Source organism: Camelina sativa, chromosome 15 (assembly GCF_000633955.1).
Source record: "Camelina sativa cultivar DH55 chromosome 15, Cs, whole genome shotgun sequence".
In the NCBI taxonomy this organism is placed as follows: domain Eukaryota; kingdom Viridiplantae; phylum Streptophyta; class Magnoliopsida; order Brassicales; family Brassicaceae; genus Camelina; species Camelina sativa.
In genome coordinates, this window is record NC_025699.1 from 23088201 (window position 1) to 23103825 (window position 15625).

General features: G+C 34.4%; 3 protein-coding genes across 4 annotated transcripts; 1 reads left to right on the plus strand and 2 right to left on the minus strand.

Moving 5' to 3' along the window:
* LOC104747342 lies at nucleotides 3902-5786 on the plus strand. 2 transcript variants are annotated; one of them, XM_010468968.2, is made up of 2 exons: nucleotides 3902-4058; nucleotides 4453-5786. In XM_010468968.2, the coding sequence occupies exon 2, from the start codon at nucleotides 4561-4563 to the stop codon at nucleotides 5485-5487; it is 927 nt and encodes a 308-aa protein (XP_010467270.1). In that variant the 5' UTR covers nucleotides 3902-4058; nucleotides 4453-4560; the 3' UTR covers nucleotides 5488-5786. The 2 variants fall into 2 exon arrangements, with proteins under 2 accessions (XP_010467270.1, XP_010467268.1); XM_010468966.2 differs by having other exon boundaries at nucleotides 3904-4058; nucleotides 4418-5786.
* On the minus strand, nucleotides 5824-8038 carry LOC104747343 (protein SYM1-like). The gene is made up of 4 exons (XM_010468969.2): nucleotides 7620-8038; nucleotides 6864-7092; nucleotides 6205-6329; nucleotides 5824-6116 (listed from the first exon to the last, which is right to left on the minus strand). Exons 1-4 carry the CDS (start codon nucleotides 7947-7949, stop codon nucleotides 6027-6029), a joined length of 774 nt encoding a protein of 257 aa, XP_010467271.1. The 5' UTR covers nucleotides 7950-8038; the 3' UTR covers nucleotides 5824-6026.
* Nucleotides 12083-13303, minus strand: LOC104748702. The gene has a single exon (XM_010470304.1). The coding sequence runs from the start codon at nucleotides 13301-13303 to the stop codon at nucleotides 12083-12085; it is 1221 nt and encodes a 406-aa protein (XP_010468606.1).

Sequence of the window (15625 nt, forward strand, 5' to 3'; positions counted from 1 at the left end):
GATTTTGCTATTTTTTACTCTTAGAAAACCGGTTCTCTAAAAACAACATGAGCAATATATGTATTCATACTGCTGAATTTGCAAAACCTATGGGTAACAGGCATTTCAAAAACAAAATTCTAATCTATAAAATATGTCTTTTTATTAACCAAATATTAATTAAAATATAACTCCAAGTTATTTGTCCAAACTTGATAGAAGTTGTTTACAAACATAATTTGTGACACTAATGATCTATAAAATATGTTTTAAGAGATCGGGTAAAAAATTATTTTCTGTTTTGATAGTCTCAAACTCTGTAATTTTTAAAAGTACCCAAATTTTTGAAATAATTGTCCTAAAATAGATATTTATCCATTCGAAACTCTATAAAATCGCATTATATGGTTCACGAAGATTAGAGAGATTCTTTCTTTTTAGTTGGTATGATAAGTTCTACTTATGCGGTAGAATTAAATTTGATTTCCTTATATTATTTGAATTTAGAATTATCTTTCCAAAATTTGATTGAAGATTACTTGTTCCTATCAGTTTGGATAGACAATTATAGCCATATGTTTTGTTTTGTTTGATCACCCCAATTTAAATAGCACACAAATTAAATGAAAAGAAACGAAAATGTGAATTTACAATTCGAATTTTTTTATAAAATATATTAGTAACATTTTGATTTTATTATACCACACATATATATACCTACACTATATGTGGGGATGGATAAACAAATCTAATATATAATTACATGTTTTTTTTCTATATATAAAATCTAAACCAATGTTTTGAAATCCAGACCGAACCGGCCGATCGAACTGGTTTAACTGTGAATCAGAAGGTATCCCAGTCCGGGTTATGCTAAAAAACCCAAGCATTTAAAAACATTGATCTAAACACAATCAATTAGTGAAATTGATTAGAATCAATAACTTCTTCATGTTTCTCTTTCACATCATATGTAGTAACAACATTTGTTCTTTTTACCACCTGCAAACATATATATATATATACATATAATTATTATTAAATCATGTGTGGCTAAAAAATATTAAATTCATTAATATTTTGGTACCTTCATATATCTATTGTCTTCTTATTCCACCAACCTTTATGTTCTTAACCTATATTTAGAAAGTTCAGATAACCATTAGAATATTTTGTGAAAATTAACATCTATTATACTCTCTAAATAATAAAGTTTAAACTTCTGACCTTGTATTAGCTGGAGGCAATACCTTATGGTTCTCCAGTAATGTGAACTTCAAGCCCTACATAAACACATCGTCGCTATTAGTCAATGTTTTTAAACCCGGATTGGACCGGCCGGTCGGACCGGTCCAACCGTGACTCGGTAGACATTCCGGTCCGGATTACTTCTAAAAACTGGGTAAATAAAAACTCGTAAAAAACCAGAAAAATCCGCTAAAAACCCGTGAACCGGTGGTTGAACCGGCAGGTTGGACCGACGAGTCGATATCAAATTAAAATATTTTATTTTTATCACATTTAAAACTCAAACCAAATTAAAAATAAATATTGTTATTTATAAAAAAATCATTTAGTTATTTTATCTAATCATTTAAAAGTTTAATTTTAGCTGTTTAGTACTTAATTACATATGTTTTGTTCATATATTTATAGAAAAGTAGATGTTATATTCATAAAATGTAAATAAATCAATAAACTAATTGACCCGTAGTTCAACCGGTCCGACCGGTTGACCCAATGATCCGAAAGACTTCCGGTTCACCTTTGGTCCGGTTTTAAAAACATTGCTATTAGTCAAAAGAACAGACAATTATATACTAAAAGAGAGATTAAACTGGAAAAAAAATGTTTTAACAAAGAAACAAAATAAAGAACATCCTGTTTTATTTTTTCGATTTGATATTTTGTAGTAAATCAAAGTTCTCTTTCCTTTGAAAATAAGTTTCTGTTTCGGAGTAAAAGAGATTTGAGAGTTTTTTTTTTAAATTGAAGATGATTACTGCAATATTTATACAAAAATTTTTTTTGGCCGATTCATAGATATTTTTTTTAGTTTTGATAAGAATAAATATTTTTACAATCTTGTTATTACTTAACATTTAGTTTCACTAATGAATTCTCCTAAGATTATGAGTATTATCTAAAATATATTATTAATATAAATATGAAAATTTGTTTGAAAAACACAGGTTTTCTCATAATTTGGTAATATTACCTTGTTATTAGTTTGCAAATTATACTGATTTGGAAAGAATACATGAATTTCACATATCTTAAATGTTGCAATTTGAATTATCGATGATAAAAAGAATATATTTAGTATTGTGATCTTGTAGTTATAGTAGATATTAAATATATGAGATTTTGAATTTATTATAATTTCCTTATGTTTTGGTTTATTATATAACTATATTATTTTCGGCTAAGAAAGATATTAATCACGTTTGGATTATTTCCTTATTCAAGATTTGAAGACTGATGATTTGAATTTAATTATTTAGATATTAATTAAGGTAGTTTGTAATTTTTAGGGATGTTGATTTTATTCTGTTTTTCCTAATCTAATAAATCATTCTGTTTTTTATCGTAGGATTTAATTACACCCAATTGTTATGTACTAACATCATTTAATTTTTGTTTGGCTATTACACAACTAAGGACTATCAATCTGTTTGGTTCCAATTAATATCAATCTGTTTGGTTTCAAGAATTACATATCCTTATTTTAATTTAAGTGGCATTTTATTGTAATAATCTCTAACCCTATGTATCTTTATTAAAGATGCTTCCCTTTTAATAGTATAGATTTGTTCGGCTAGTATAATTATTATCAGTCTGTTTGGTTCCAATTTGATTTCAATCTGTTTGGCTCCTTATTTATATTTATTCCTATTCAGTTTTCAGTAGCATTTCATTGTAATAATATCTTAATTTATGTCTACTTATTAAAAATGCTTTCCTTTTAATAGTATAGATTTTGAAAATCAAACTTTATATAATAAGATATGTTATAATGTTAGGTCATTGAAAATTTATTAATACTTGCAAAAGAAGAATACAAAGCCTCATTAACCTAGTGGTAAGAGAGTACAAAAGTGTTGTGGAGATCTAATGTTCGATCCTTTCCACCATAAGTTTTTATTCCTTTGCCTCACTAAAAAATCGGCCAAATTCGTATTTTCTTTTGCTTTGTGGCGGCTCCGGCTCGGATAGTGAAAAACAAATACGAGGTAATGAGGGTAGTGCAAGTTACGAGGTCATCCTTCCTAATGGGCATTGTGCTTGTCACCAATGGAACATCACATGAATACCTTGTCCACATGCAAATCATGTCGTAACTCTGATTCAGAAGAGTAAGTGTAATTGTTTCATTTAATCCTCTTACACTTTTTTCTCATTTGATTGATTTAACTATGTTATACTATGTTAATTGGAGGTATGTGTGGATTATGAAGCTTCGGTCTCCTAATCTGAGTGGTAGTCTTGTTTTGGTATAGAAGGTTTCATTTATCTATGGATTGTCCTCGTTTTATGATTTAGCTTTCTCTCCGTTTAAATTTTTGATCCCTTGCAGTTCGTAGTTTTCTCAATAATTATAAATCTTGCTGTTTTTTCTCGATTTTGTTTTGAAAAAATATAAATATCCGGATATGTGTCTAATCCAAAGTTCTAATAAGAAAAATTCTGAAAGAGAAAAAAAAAAGAGTATAACAAACGTGCTTGTAATACAATCATCCAAGAACATAGATCTAATTTGCAAAAGAAAATTTATAAAAAGTATATATATAATTCAAGAAATGTGAAGGATAAAGTCGCACGCGTGTGTTTGTCCGACTCCGAACTACGAACGGGAAAGAGTTATAACTGAGTAACAAAGGTTCTTATGTTTGGTCATCGCACGTACCGAAACATAAAACACAAAGCGAACTCAGATAATAATAACAACTCGTTTCACCCCCAAAAGAAAAAGAAAAAAAAAACAAAAAGAAAAAAAAAAAACAAAAAATCCCTTTAGGGCACACAACAAAGCGAAGAGAACCACTTGTGTTCTGTAACAAATTTCGCGGCTAACTCTGGTTCGTCGTACTCATTCTCTTTAGAATTCTCAATTCATTCTTCGATTTCATCATTCTGGGTTTTTTGCTTTCCCCTCAGTTCAATTTCGATTGATTTGACTCTTTCTTTAAAAAAAAAAAAATAATAAGTTCGATACTTTGCAAAGTTGGGATCTTCTCAAATTCGTCTTTGTTTTCTCTGTTTTCGATAGTTTCTTACCTCGAATCTGTCTGCAAAAACCCGAAATTTGTGTTTGATTTTACTTTCTTAGTTAGTCAATCTGTTGTAACATTTTTGCCTGAGCTCAGGTTCTATATGAACTTCTTCTTCTTATCGTACTTCGATCTAAAGAATTAATGTATGTGTTTTGATTTTTCAGTTCAGGTGTATAAAGAATTGGGGTTTTTTATTTAGGTCTTGGGATCAACTTTGCTGCAAAGCTTGGATCTTTGGATGAAGCTGGATTTGGGAATTTGGGTTTAGTTTCAGTTGAGGTGGTTTGAAGGTTTTTGGTTGAAAAAGATGGGGTCAGATCAATGTTTCTCAAGATTGAACACACTTGAGATAAAAGCCCTAATTTATCAGAAAATTGGGCATCAGAGAGCAGATACTTACTTCGATCAGCTCGGCAAATTCCTTACCTCGAGGATAAGCAAGTCCGAATTCGACAAGCTATGTATTAAGACTGTTGGTAGGGAATGCATATCTCTTCACAACCGTCTTGTGCGTTCCATTTTGAAGAATGCAAGTGTTGCTAAATCCCCACCACCGAGATATCCGAAGAAACCAGGGAGTCAGTCTCTTTATGTGGATTCTTCTGCGTTCCCTCCTTCGCCTAGAAAGTGCAGGTCGAGGAAGTTTAGAGACCGGCCTAGTCCGCTTGGTCCACTTGGGAAGCCTCAAAGTCTCACTACTACGAATGATGAGTCAATGTCAAAGGCAAGAAGACTTCCAGCTTCTGTTGAAGATGGAGAAGAAGTTGAGCAAATGACGGCAAGTCCGAGTGTGCAGAGCAGAAGTCCCTTGACAGCTCCACTTGGTGTTTCTTTCAACAATCTCAAGCGCGGGATTAGAAAGTCTGTTTTGAGTTCACACAGTGGTATCAATCGTGAGAGTTGTCAAAGCAGGGGGGAGCTACCTGATACGATAACATTGAGAGCTAGGTTGGAGAGGAAACTTGAGATGGAAGGGATAAAGCTATCTATGGACTCTGCTAACCTTCTTAATAGTGGATTGGATGCATATATGAGAAAGCTGATCGAGCCTTGTTTGAGTTTATCCGCTTCTCGGGTGAGAGATATGAACAGTCAACGAAAGCGAGCGGTGTCTAACGTATCAATGTTGGATTTCCGTGCTGCCATGGAGTTGAATCCACGGGTTCTTGGAGAGGACTGGCCTATACATCTTGAGAAGATCTGTTGCCGTGCCTCAGAAGAGCAAAGGTTGTAGAAAAAACGCCGTAATTTTTAGCAATACAGCAATATCATATTTGATTTGACAGATTTGGTACATTTACCTGAGATTCTTGCCTTTGGAATTTGGGTCGCATTGCATGCAATTAGAGAGATACTTGAAGAAGCTTTGAAGGGGAAACAAAAGAGGCTTGGGGGTTTGTACAAGTTCTGATAGATATATATAGTTTTAAATACCATTTGTTTAGCAGAGATATCTTTACTTTTTTTTTCTGGAATCTTTCCTCATGTCTGATGTAACAAATTTTCCATGAAAGCAAAAGAAAATTTTAGCAATTCCATGTCTCCTCCTTTCTCTAACGAAACAGACAAATAAGAGGAAACATAACTACTTCATGAAATCATATATGTCTGGCATGTGTAGTTCTTACAAGCTCTTAGATTTACCAACCTAAATCTACAGACATAACAGAAAAATCTTGAAGAATGCTAATCGCAGTTTGATGCCGGCGAAAACTGAGTGAGCACAAAATAGGGAGGTAATGCCCGAGACAATGTAGAACATATTTGAGTGTTTTAGCTTGAAATCACGTCTGGTTTTTTACGGTTTGCCATGTAAGTCATGTAGATTGTCCATACATACGAAAACGAGTTGCTTACAAGAGGCTGCATGGAAATAAAAACAAGAGCAGAGTTAGAGTGAGTGCATCCTGAGATAAGTCCTAAAACAGAAATTGATAGTCAAAAGGATTACCTGTAAATGAACGGGGAAGAATCTGAATGTAATAAAATCACATACAGGCCAATACATGACACCGTTAAACAGCGCAGGGAGTAAGTCTCTTTTCAATCTGGCAAGTATATCTGAACCGCTTTCCCCTGAACAAATCAGGAAAGCAAAATAACTTCAAAACAAGGTTTAGTGTAATCAAACCACTGAGAGAAAGATAAAGTAAAACCCCATCACTAAAAATCAATGATATTTTGTATTAGTAAGACACATCCAAGATCAAACAAATTCGACACAAGAATTGAACCAAAGAATTCTCAAGTTCAAGTAGCAGAGAGGCAACTTGTTTCTGAAATCTATGTGGTGACTAAGAGTATACTAAGAACTTCAAGACTGCGAGTTTCTGCTTATGTAAATAACCAATCAATCTCCATTTATCATTCTCACCACGACACATACTAGCCACAAGCAAAAATGACTGTAATTCCAGTTAAACTGATCTAGTTCACAAAATTTTCATGTACATAAGAATCAGAGTTAGATAGTCTCGCAATTTTATAATGAATTTACCACTAAATTTGAGGCAAAAAAGAAGAGCAGCAAAGAATGCAAACAGGTTGGTATGTTACTTCCTTTCCGAGCACATTTCTGGTTTCAGATATATACAAACACAAGAAGCTTACCTTGCAGGGATGCATTCAATGAGAAGAAAATAACGGTCATGGTAGGCCCGTAGATCGCCTGTCCCATGGCCATTTTCTTAAACGTTGTGATCAAATCTCGCGTAGGAAATAGTCTTGACATGAAATTGAACCAATAGTGAAGTGTTGGACCCAAGACAAATAGACCATATCCACCCATCCTTGCTGTTCTCACCAAGTCATATGACTCAGACGATTTTTTCGCAATTGTCTGTCAAAAGATCAAGACAGGGTGAACCAATGTCAGCTGTAAAAGTCAATTCTCACAGAATGGAGTGCTACAAAAACAGTAACTACAAGGAAATGTAACAGAGGAAATCTCCATTTCAAGAATGACCAAGTCATACGACTTAGAAGAACTTTTCACAATCGTTTAATGAAAGAGTAAGACAAAATGAACCAAATGTGACCTCTTGAAGTCAGTTCTTATACAGTGGAAAAGGCACAAGAAATTCGATACAGACACATTACTCTAATCTCTTTGGGTTGCAGACACATTACTCCAATAAAGAATCAAACTTTTTACTTCTCCTAATCAAATGATATGTTCTCTTCCTATCTGTTCTAGTTTTACTTGATATTAGGAGGAAAGACCTAGAAACATCTCCCGCAAAATTAAGCCTTTTTGTATTTTTGAATCTCTCATAACTAACACATAAATGTCACAAAAAGGCATAGTTTTTAGCTACCATACTTGTAAAAGGAAACACATTTTGTCCAGTAACATTGAAAGAGTACCTGAGAAGACAAGTCGGCGGCAATGTAAATAAGAGAGGAAGTGACACTTTTGGTCAAAACTGGGCGTGATTTCACCATACCAAGGTACCATCCAACGAACCCAACTTTCGAAATCGACGCAGATGATGAAGTAGAAGAAGAACAAACACCCAAAGAAGGAGAAGGTGAGACACCTGTTTCTTTTGCTCTTCCGAGAAGCTGACGCGACCGGAAATAAGGTCTCGATTGAGCAAGACCGGTCTTAGCAAATGGGTATGTCTCCGCCGCCGCGCTCCGCCGTATGAGACGGGCGGTGTTCGCGGCTGCGTTTCTGAACAATGCTCCGCTCATTCTGGCTTCCGAGATTTTAGGTGTTGTTTGTTGTTTGCTAATCAGGAAGCTTTTGAGTTTTTGATGATGACTGCAAAAAGTTCGATGGATTTTTCCAGTTTCTTCCTAAAAATCAAAAAGCTATTCTTTTTAGTCGGTTAAGCTAAACCGTATCTGGACCGAGTTACCCAAAATTTCCAGTATCTATGGCCAAAAAGTCAACTTTATGAATAAGGCCTTGAATAGAGACATCAAAAGTCCAACAGCCTAAATTAGCAAGTTTTTGTGAAAGTTGATTTATGAGTTTTTTAACAAATGTGCCACAATGTGAAACTAAACTTGTGGGTTCTACCACATTAGTGTACTTCTTTCAACAAATATCACAAGCCACAAGTAAAATAACAAAATTATCCCTCATGATATTTGATTTTTTATTTTTTTATTTTTCTAAATGAGACATATTCTTTTTCTTTTTTTTTTCCTCCTTTATAGTGTTTTAATTTGTTGTGTTGTCTTTTCATCTTCTCTGTCCAATCTTATTATATAAAGTTGGGTTTTGAAAGTTAGTCATTAGTAAGATTTTGACATGTGTCAAGTTATCAATCTCAGATTTTGACATGTGTAAAAGTTAATATTTAATAAGAGAAATATAATTACAACAGAAATAAAATATCTTATTTTAAAAAATATTAATAATGTAAAAAGATAATTATCAAAAGTTACAGAATTTATAAAAAAAAATACAAAGGTTTTTTAAATAATAATAAGGAGATTATATATATATATTTCATAAAATTCGAAATTATAATATTATTTACTTATTTTAATTTTAAATTATTAATTCTACAAAAATAAAGGGATTAAGGATTATATACAGTTAATTATTAATTCTAAAATTTTGTAAATACTCACTTTTATATAAACATAGTTCGTCTCATAATTAAATAATTTATTTAAAAACACTGCTTTCAACTTTATTTAATTAGAAAAAAAAAATTTATGGGAGAGTAATTTACCAAAATTTCTCCTACTTTCTCCTTTTTCAGTTGGGAATAGCTAAGATTAATATGTTAACCCAAGAAAATATTGATAGATGCATCTTCTTTTCCTAATATTGTAGTTTAAAATTTATTTTAGTATTATTAGATTTTTATTTAGTTTATATTTTCATCTTTGAATTATTTAAAATTCATATATTACCATGCTTATAATATTCTATTGTTTCTTTAATTACGTCAAATTAATTTTCTTCTAATTTATCAATCTTGATTGGTTGGTCATAAACTCCTTTTTTTTTTTGCAAACATAATTGTTAGCATTATTCATTCAATCCCAAAGGGAGATAACGAGTAGAAGCTTATCAACCTAATGGATGGATAAAATAGGTTAATCAAACACAAGCTTACAACAAACATAGATAGATAGATTGAAAAAACATAAATCGTTGTTGATAGATCCATAGGAGCTCAAAGACTATGACATCCTGATTTGCGGAAAAAGTATAAAAGAATTGATTTTGCCACATATGTCACCAAAATGCACTTATTTTTTCGGTCAAGGGTCCTGAGAGAATTTCATGAATGGTGACCTTCGTAGAAGTGAATGTCGGAACTGTGCGAGTAATTAAGGACAAATTACAGGAAAATGTCATTTGTAGATTTGTAGGGTCGGAAAACAAGTTTTTAAAGTCTCTCAGACGTAACAAACCAGCCATCGAATATGGTTAGGTCCACGGACCGGGGATAGATGTAGGGCCCACTTAGGAAGGTGGGCCTATGTACCGAGAGTGGACATGAACTCACTAAGCAAAGTAGCGGTTAAGGCGTTGTAGAGAGCTACATCATGGGAAATTTAACATTAGTTACTATCAAAAGATTTTGTGACGTTATAAAAAGGTTTTTACTACATTGGTTGTTGGAGTAAGCCATTTTGAGATAGCAAAAAGACGTAAACATGTTCTCTCCATACAGGAGAAGGGCAGAGCCAATGTTCTTTCTATAGTGGAGAAGGTTGCACACAAGGTTATCTCCCCAAGGGAGGAAGGTGGAGGAGGTTGGACGCAAGGTTATCTCCCCAAAGGAGGAAGGCGGAGCCAAGGTTTTCTCCATGGTGGAGGAGGTTGGACGCAAGGTTCTCTCTATAAGGGATGAGGGCGGAGCCAAGGTTTTCTCCATGGTGGTCATATATTATTGTGATGGTACATAATTGATTAGTATATTATGTAATATTTTTTATTCAAAATATTTTTTGAGCTGACAATTTTTGTAATAAAAAAACTATGCAGAAGTGAAAATAAAATAGTTGGCTTAATGTGTTCATATAGACATTTTATAGGTGGTGATAAAGAATATATTTGTAGCATAGAATATATTTAGGTTTTAAAAAATACACTTTTAATAGTAACATACCTAAAATATTTGTAAATGGATATAAATCAGTGTATTATAACAAAAATAAAATTTATAAATAACGTACAATAAATTTTAATATATTTTTGTTAAATTTAAGAGAAATACCTTAAAATAGCACTAAAACAAGTTTTATGGACAACTATAGCACACATTACATAAATTTCCAAAAATAACACTATTTAACACATTAAAATATTTAAAATTAATTTTTAGAATTTTTTTTTTTACGTTTGGGTTCTCAATTTCACATTTAGGGTTTAGTTTTGAGGGGTAGGGTTTAGTATTTTGAATTTAGAATTTAATTTTGAAAGATTAATTTGTGCTATTTTTGGAATTTTAGAGATGTTGTGCTAAGTTTGGAATAAAAACTTATTTTGGTGCTATTTTTGAGAATTTCTCTAAATTTAATTTAATTTATAGAATTTTAAACCCGCACATCGGGCGGGTCCTCATCTAGTTTCTAATTAAAACGAAGAACTTTTTTTTTTCTTGTTTCGTTATTGTCTAAACTAACTGAACCAGAACAAATCCACACCAAATCTGACTCAGTAAGCCAATAGCGAGTCGCGGAGTGAATCTCTGCCGTCCTAGACCGCCGTGATGTTCCTTTCCGTGAGATGCCTCGGTGGCGTCTCGGTGATGTTTTCGTGGCAAAGACGATCGCTTTCGGCGGGGCTGATGTAACGCTCCAGAACGCCTCTGATTGGAATCTTCTGCACGAGGCTTTGTGTTGTCAGAACTCAGAGATCGCGGAAGCTGTTCTCCGGAGCCACCACTGTTCGGCGTGGTGCAAATGGAGACGGAGACTTCATCATCTGATCTTCTTGCTCAGCCGCATGAGAGATTTCTACATGGAGATATTGTTTCACTTCGAGAGCTTCGTGATACCGTTTAATAGACAACTATTTTAGGACAAGATGTTGCCAGTTGTAGACATTCAACGTTTAATGGACAACTATCCTTTTGTTTCAGTTTGACAAGATGTTTCAGTTTGTCTATCAGTGTTTCAAAATGTCCTCCAAACTATCCTTTTGTTATGTAATTCAATTTCTCAATTTTTAACAGATACGTTCTTTGCATTTTCAGTATATCCACACACTTGTCAACCAATGAACATGTCTACAGTCAGTTTTTATGTCCACACAGATGTAAACCAATCAATTACTTGTCCACACTATACTTATTTGTCCACAATCACTTGACAACCAATTAAGTAGTTGTCTCCAGTATAATTTTATGTTTACAGTCTATTTTATGTCCACACCCACTTGTCAACCAATGAACATGTCTACTACATATGTCATATTGTCCTCCACATGCTTGATAGTTCCAAGGAAATTTTAGTGAATTCTATTGTCCACAACTTGTATTTAATTGTTGGCACATACAACATCAAAATTAGTATCTCTGACAATTTATGTCCACAAATATCTCTCTTCGTCTCCCTTCCTTTTAATCCATTTATTCTTATTTTATGCATTAACATCTCTTTTTTTTTCTTTTTTTTTTCAACCAAACATTAATAATTAATTAAAAGAGAACTCCAAGATTGGTTGCCCAAACAGGAGGATAAGAGTTTACAAATAACGATTCGGAAGGTAAAGATCTTGAAGACCAAGCAAGACAATCTGCTCTTACGTTGACGTTGCGGGGAATCTTGACGAGGGAGAAGGATGGATAGAAGGAGCGAAGCTGCGAGAAATCCTCCAATAAATTCGTGAAAGCGGGCCAATCATCTGGCGACTACACCATCGCAACAAGCTCTGCACAATCCGTCTCGAAGGCCTGACAACTCACTCCTGCCGCCAGTAAAGACTCCATAGCCCAGATCAGCGCTTGCAATTCTGTATGTAGGGGAGAAAGGCCACGTCTGAGGCTCCGAGCTCTTAAAAGAAGCGTAATATCATGACCATTACAGCACCACCAACCCAAACCCTGAAAAGGGTCGGTCCCTTTCCATGAACCATCAACCTGACAGAAAATAGAAGAATCCCTCACCTCCACTACGGGTGGAGGGAGGGGATTGTTCACTGAAAAAGATTTGGCATCCTCCCAAATTAGCTTATCAGTTGCCGCTTGATTTATAATCTCAATTGGCTCTAACTCAATACGCTGGAAAACCTTTTTATTCTTGTCTTTCCAAAGTGACCATAAAATCCAGGGGAGAGAAGAGATGATATCAGAAGCCCCGCCTTGAGAAGACGCCCTCCAAAATATGAAATCTAAATTCGCATAAATCGAGGCAAATGGGAAACCTCCCGGTTCCAACAGCATCGGGACCAACTCCCAAATACTGCACGACCAGGAGCAAACAAACAGTGCGTGGTTAATAGTTTCCATTTCCGTCGCCAAACCGCACCGCTTACACAAAACATCACAACGATCTCCCCGATACGCGAGCCGTTCTAACACTGGAAGGGTACCCGAGGCAATTTGCCAGAAAAAATGTTGAATCTTTGGAGGTACATCTAATTTCCATGACTGAGCCCGCAGAGAACTGCATGATGGCCCATACTCCACTTCCGCTATTAATTCCCGGGCTAACCGATAACCTGACTTTACCGAATACCTGCCTGACTTAGTATAATGCCATAACAATCTATCGGGTTGAAAAGTTTTACTAACCGGCAAACTCCGAATAAGTGGTATATCCACCGGATCAAAGAACTCCTCTAGAATAGGCAAATGCCAATCCTTTGTAACTGGATTAATTAAATGATTAACCATCAAACTCGGGAGCAAAAACCTCCCCCTACCATTTGCAGATCTTGGATGAATATCCGGTAACCATGGATCCCGCCAAACCGAAATGGAACAACCAGAACCTACAGTCCATTGCGCACCCTGTTCCACCAATCCCTTAGTTGAAAAAATGCTCCGCCAGGCAAAAGAAGGATTATTCGGTTTCTTTGCCATAAGAGGATGTTTGTTCCTGAAATACCGTCCTCTCATCACCCGGGCCATTAAAGATGACGGATTGTGAATTAATCGCCAAAACTGTTTGGCCAGCATAGCGTCATTAAATTGTTCCAAAACATCTCTTTTCTTTTACCCAGTGATCCTTCCTTTTATCCACATTAATTGTCAATTTAGTCAAATGATGCAATAAATGCTAAGTCAGAAGCTGTACTATGTCACCGCATCGTCTGTTGAGTATGTGTTTTTATCATATAAATAACATATTTCTTTATATTTCCACCTAATAAACATATGGGTATTTTTGTCATTTGCAATGGTCCTTGTGGTAGAATGGAAAAGGGTTTGTGATTATGGTAGATTGGAAAAGTTTTATATCAAATGTGGTAGATCTGACTAAAATCCCTTGCTTTATACATCAATCACCAAAATATTTTTTTAAAAAACAATTATAACAATATATGAATAAATATTGTTAATAAATTTAAAAATATCTAAATTTATTCTATCATAAAAAATACTACACAATAAAAATAACTATTAAAAGTTTTCAAAAGAAATCTATTTATTATAAGATTAACTGGAGTTATTAATGGTTATAGGTACATAGTACTAAATTTTTAATATCTATTTTGATTGAAATTCATTAAATTTGTAAAAAATGTAAAAAAGATAAAAGGTATTATGAAAATAACTTAAACATAAGTGAGAAAAAGTACAGAGAGATAAGTTTTTAATTTTTATTTTGTATATACATAGTTTAAACAAAAGATCTCTAATTAAGGGTGAGTTACTAGAATATTACATAAAAGCTTCCTTTTTACAAAAGTAACACACAATTGTTTGTAATTACTAGAATAAACTCTGTACCCATACTACCCCTGAAACTAGTGTTGAGAAAAAACGTAATTACGGGTAATGCCATTAGTAGAAAAAAATTTTTTGGGAACTGGGATAAAGTCTACCGATTCTTTGATGGTAGACTTATGTAGGTGACTGATTAAAGGTGTACGTTAGATATTTTTAGTACACTTAGTTGTCGTGTTGGTACACTTATCGGTGAACGTATATGGTACACTTAGTTGTAGTGTTAGTACACTTATCGGTCGATGTAGATGAATCGATAGATATATGATTTTGTTAGATTAAGTTGATAGAGGTATTGCCCTTTGATGATAGACTTATGTTTTTAGCTGGTATAGTGGTAAACGTAAAAGAGTGGAAAGATATTTATGGTAGACTAATGGCCTGTTGCGACAGATTTATGCGATAGGCTTCTCTTGTTTAAGATATTTTTGGTATACTTGTTTGTTTTTTCGAAATAGTTTTCGGAGTGTGATGGTAGGTTTCTTGTCCGTGGTAGATTTAGTAAGCACTTTTGACAGCTGTAAAGTCTTACCAGAATAACACGAATTTGTTTGAGCTGTCAAAGATAGTCTAGCGTTGCGATAGACTTATTGGAGGTAGATCGTAACACGTTTGCTGTTCTTCCGATCTATGGTGTTCATGTAATAAAGTTTGTAGCAGATTCATAAATCGTGTTCTGTTTGTCCGCCGGATAAAACGTCTTTTTCCTACTCAGTTTCGTAAATCTTTTCTCTCGGTTCATCCATGGAAGAGCAAGATATCGTTTTGGCGTGTGGGAGGTGGAGGGTAGACATAAAGCGATGGTTGTTTGATGTTGATACTAGCAAAAGGTGCAGGATTATAGTTGCCGATAAAGAAACGACGTTTGAAGACTTTACTGCTATGGTGTACGATGACTTTGGTTCTGTGAAGGAACTTTGGCCATAAAGTTGAGCTATATGTTAGATAGATATAAAAAAAGCAGATGTTATATGCCACCGGTGATTGTTTCGAATGGTCGGCAGTTTCAAAACTTTCTCAAACGGCATAGGAGTGAACTCATCCGGCTATGCGTTGAGATTGAAGCTAAATCTGGTGAAACCTTGTTCGAGGAAGTTAAACCGAAAACCCCAGAACCAACACCCAAGACCCCTGAAGTCGTTGTAGATGATTTCGTAGGCGTGGCAGAGGAAATGGGACAGAAAGATGATGAGTACGAGAGTCGGAAGGTAGACGGTGAAGATAATGTAGGAAATGATGTAGATGAAGATGAAGTAGATGACAAGGACAACCGTAGATTTGATTACTGTGACGACAGCGATGGTGCAAGTTCAGGGGACGAAGACTACCTGCTGTACTCCAACTTCACCCCAGATGTAGCAGAGGAATCATTGGACGACGGACCTGGGGGTGGGTCTTGTATAGAGGAAAATGTGTGTAACACAGAATCAAATAACTGTACCCGCAAGACTAACTCTGCAGCTGATGCAATTGAGAGGGAGGTTCGCAAAATAGAAAACGGAG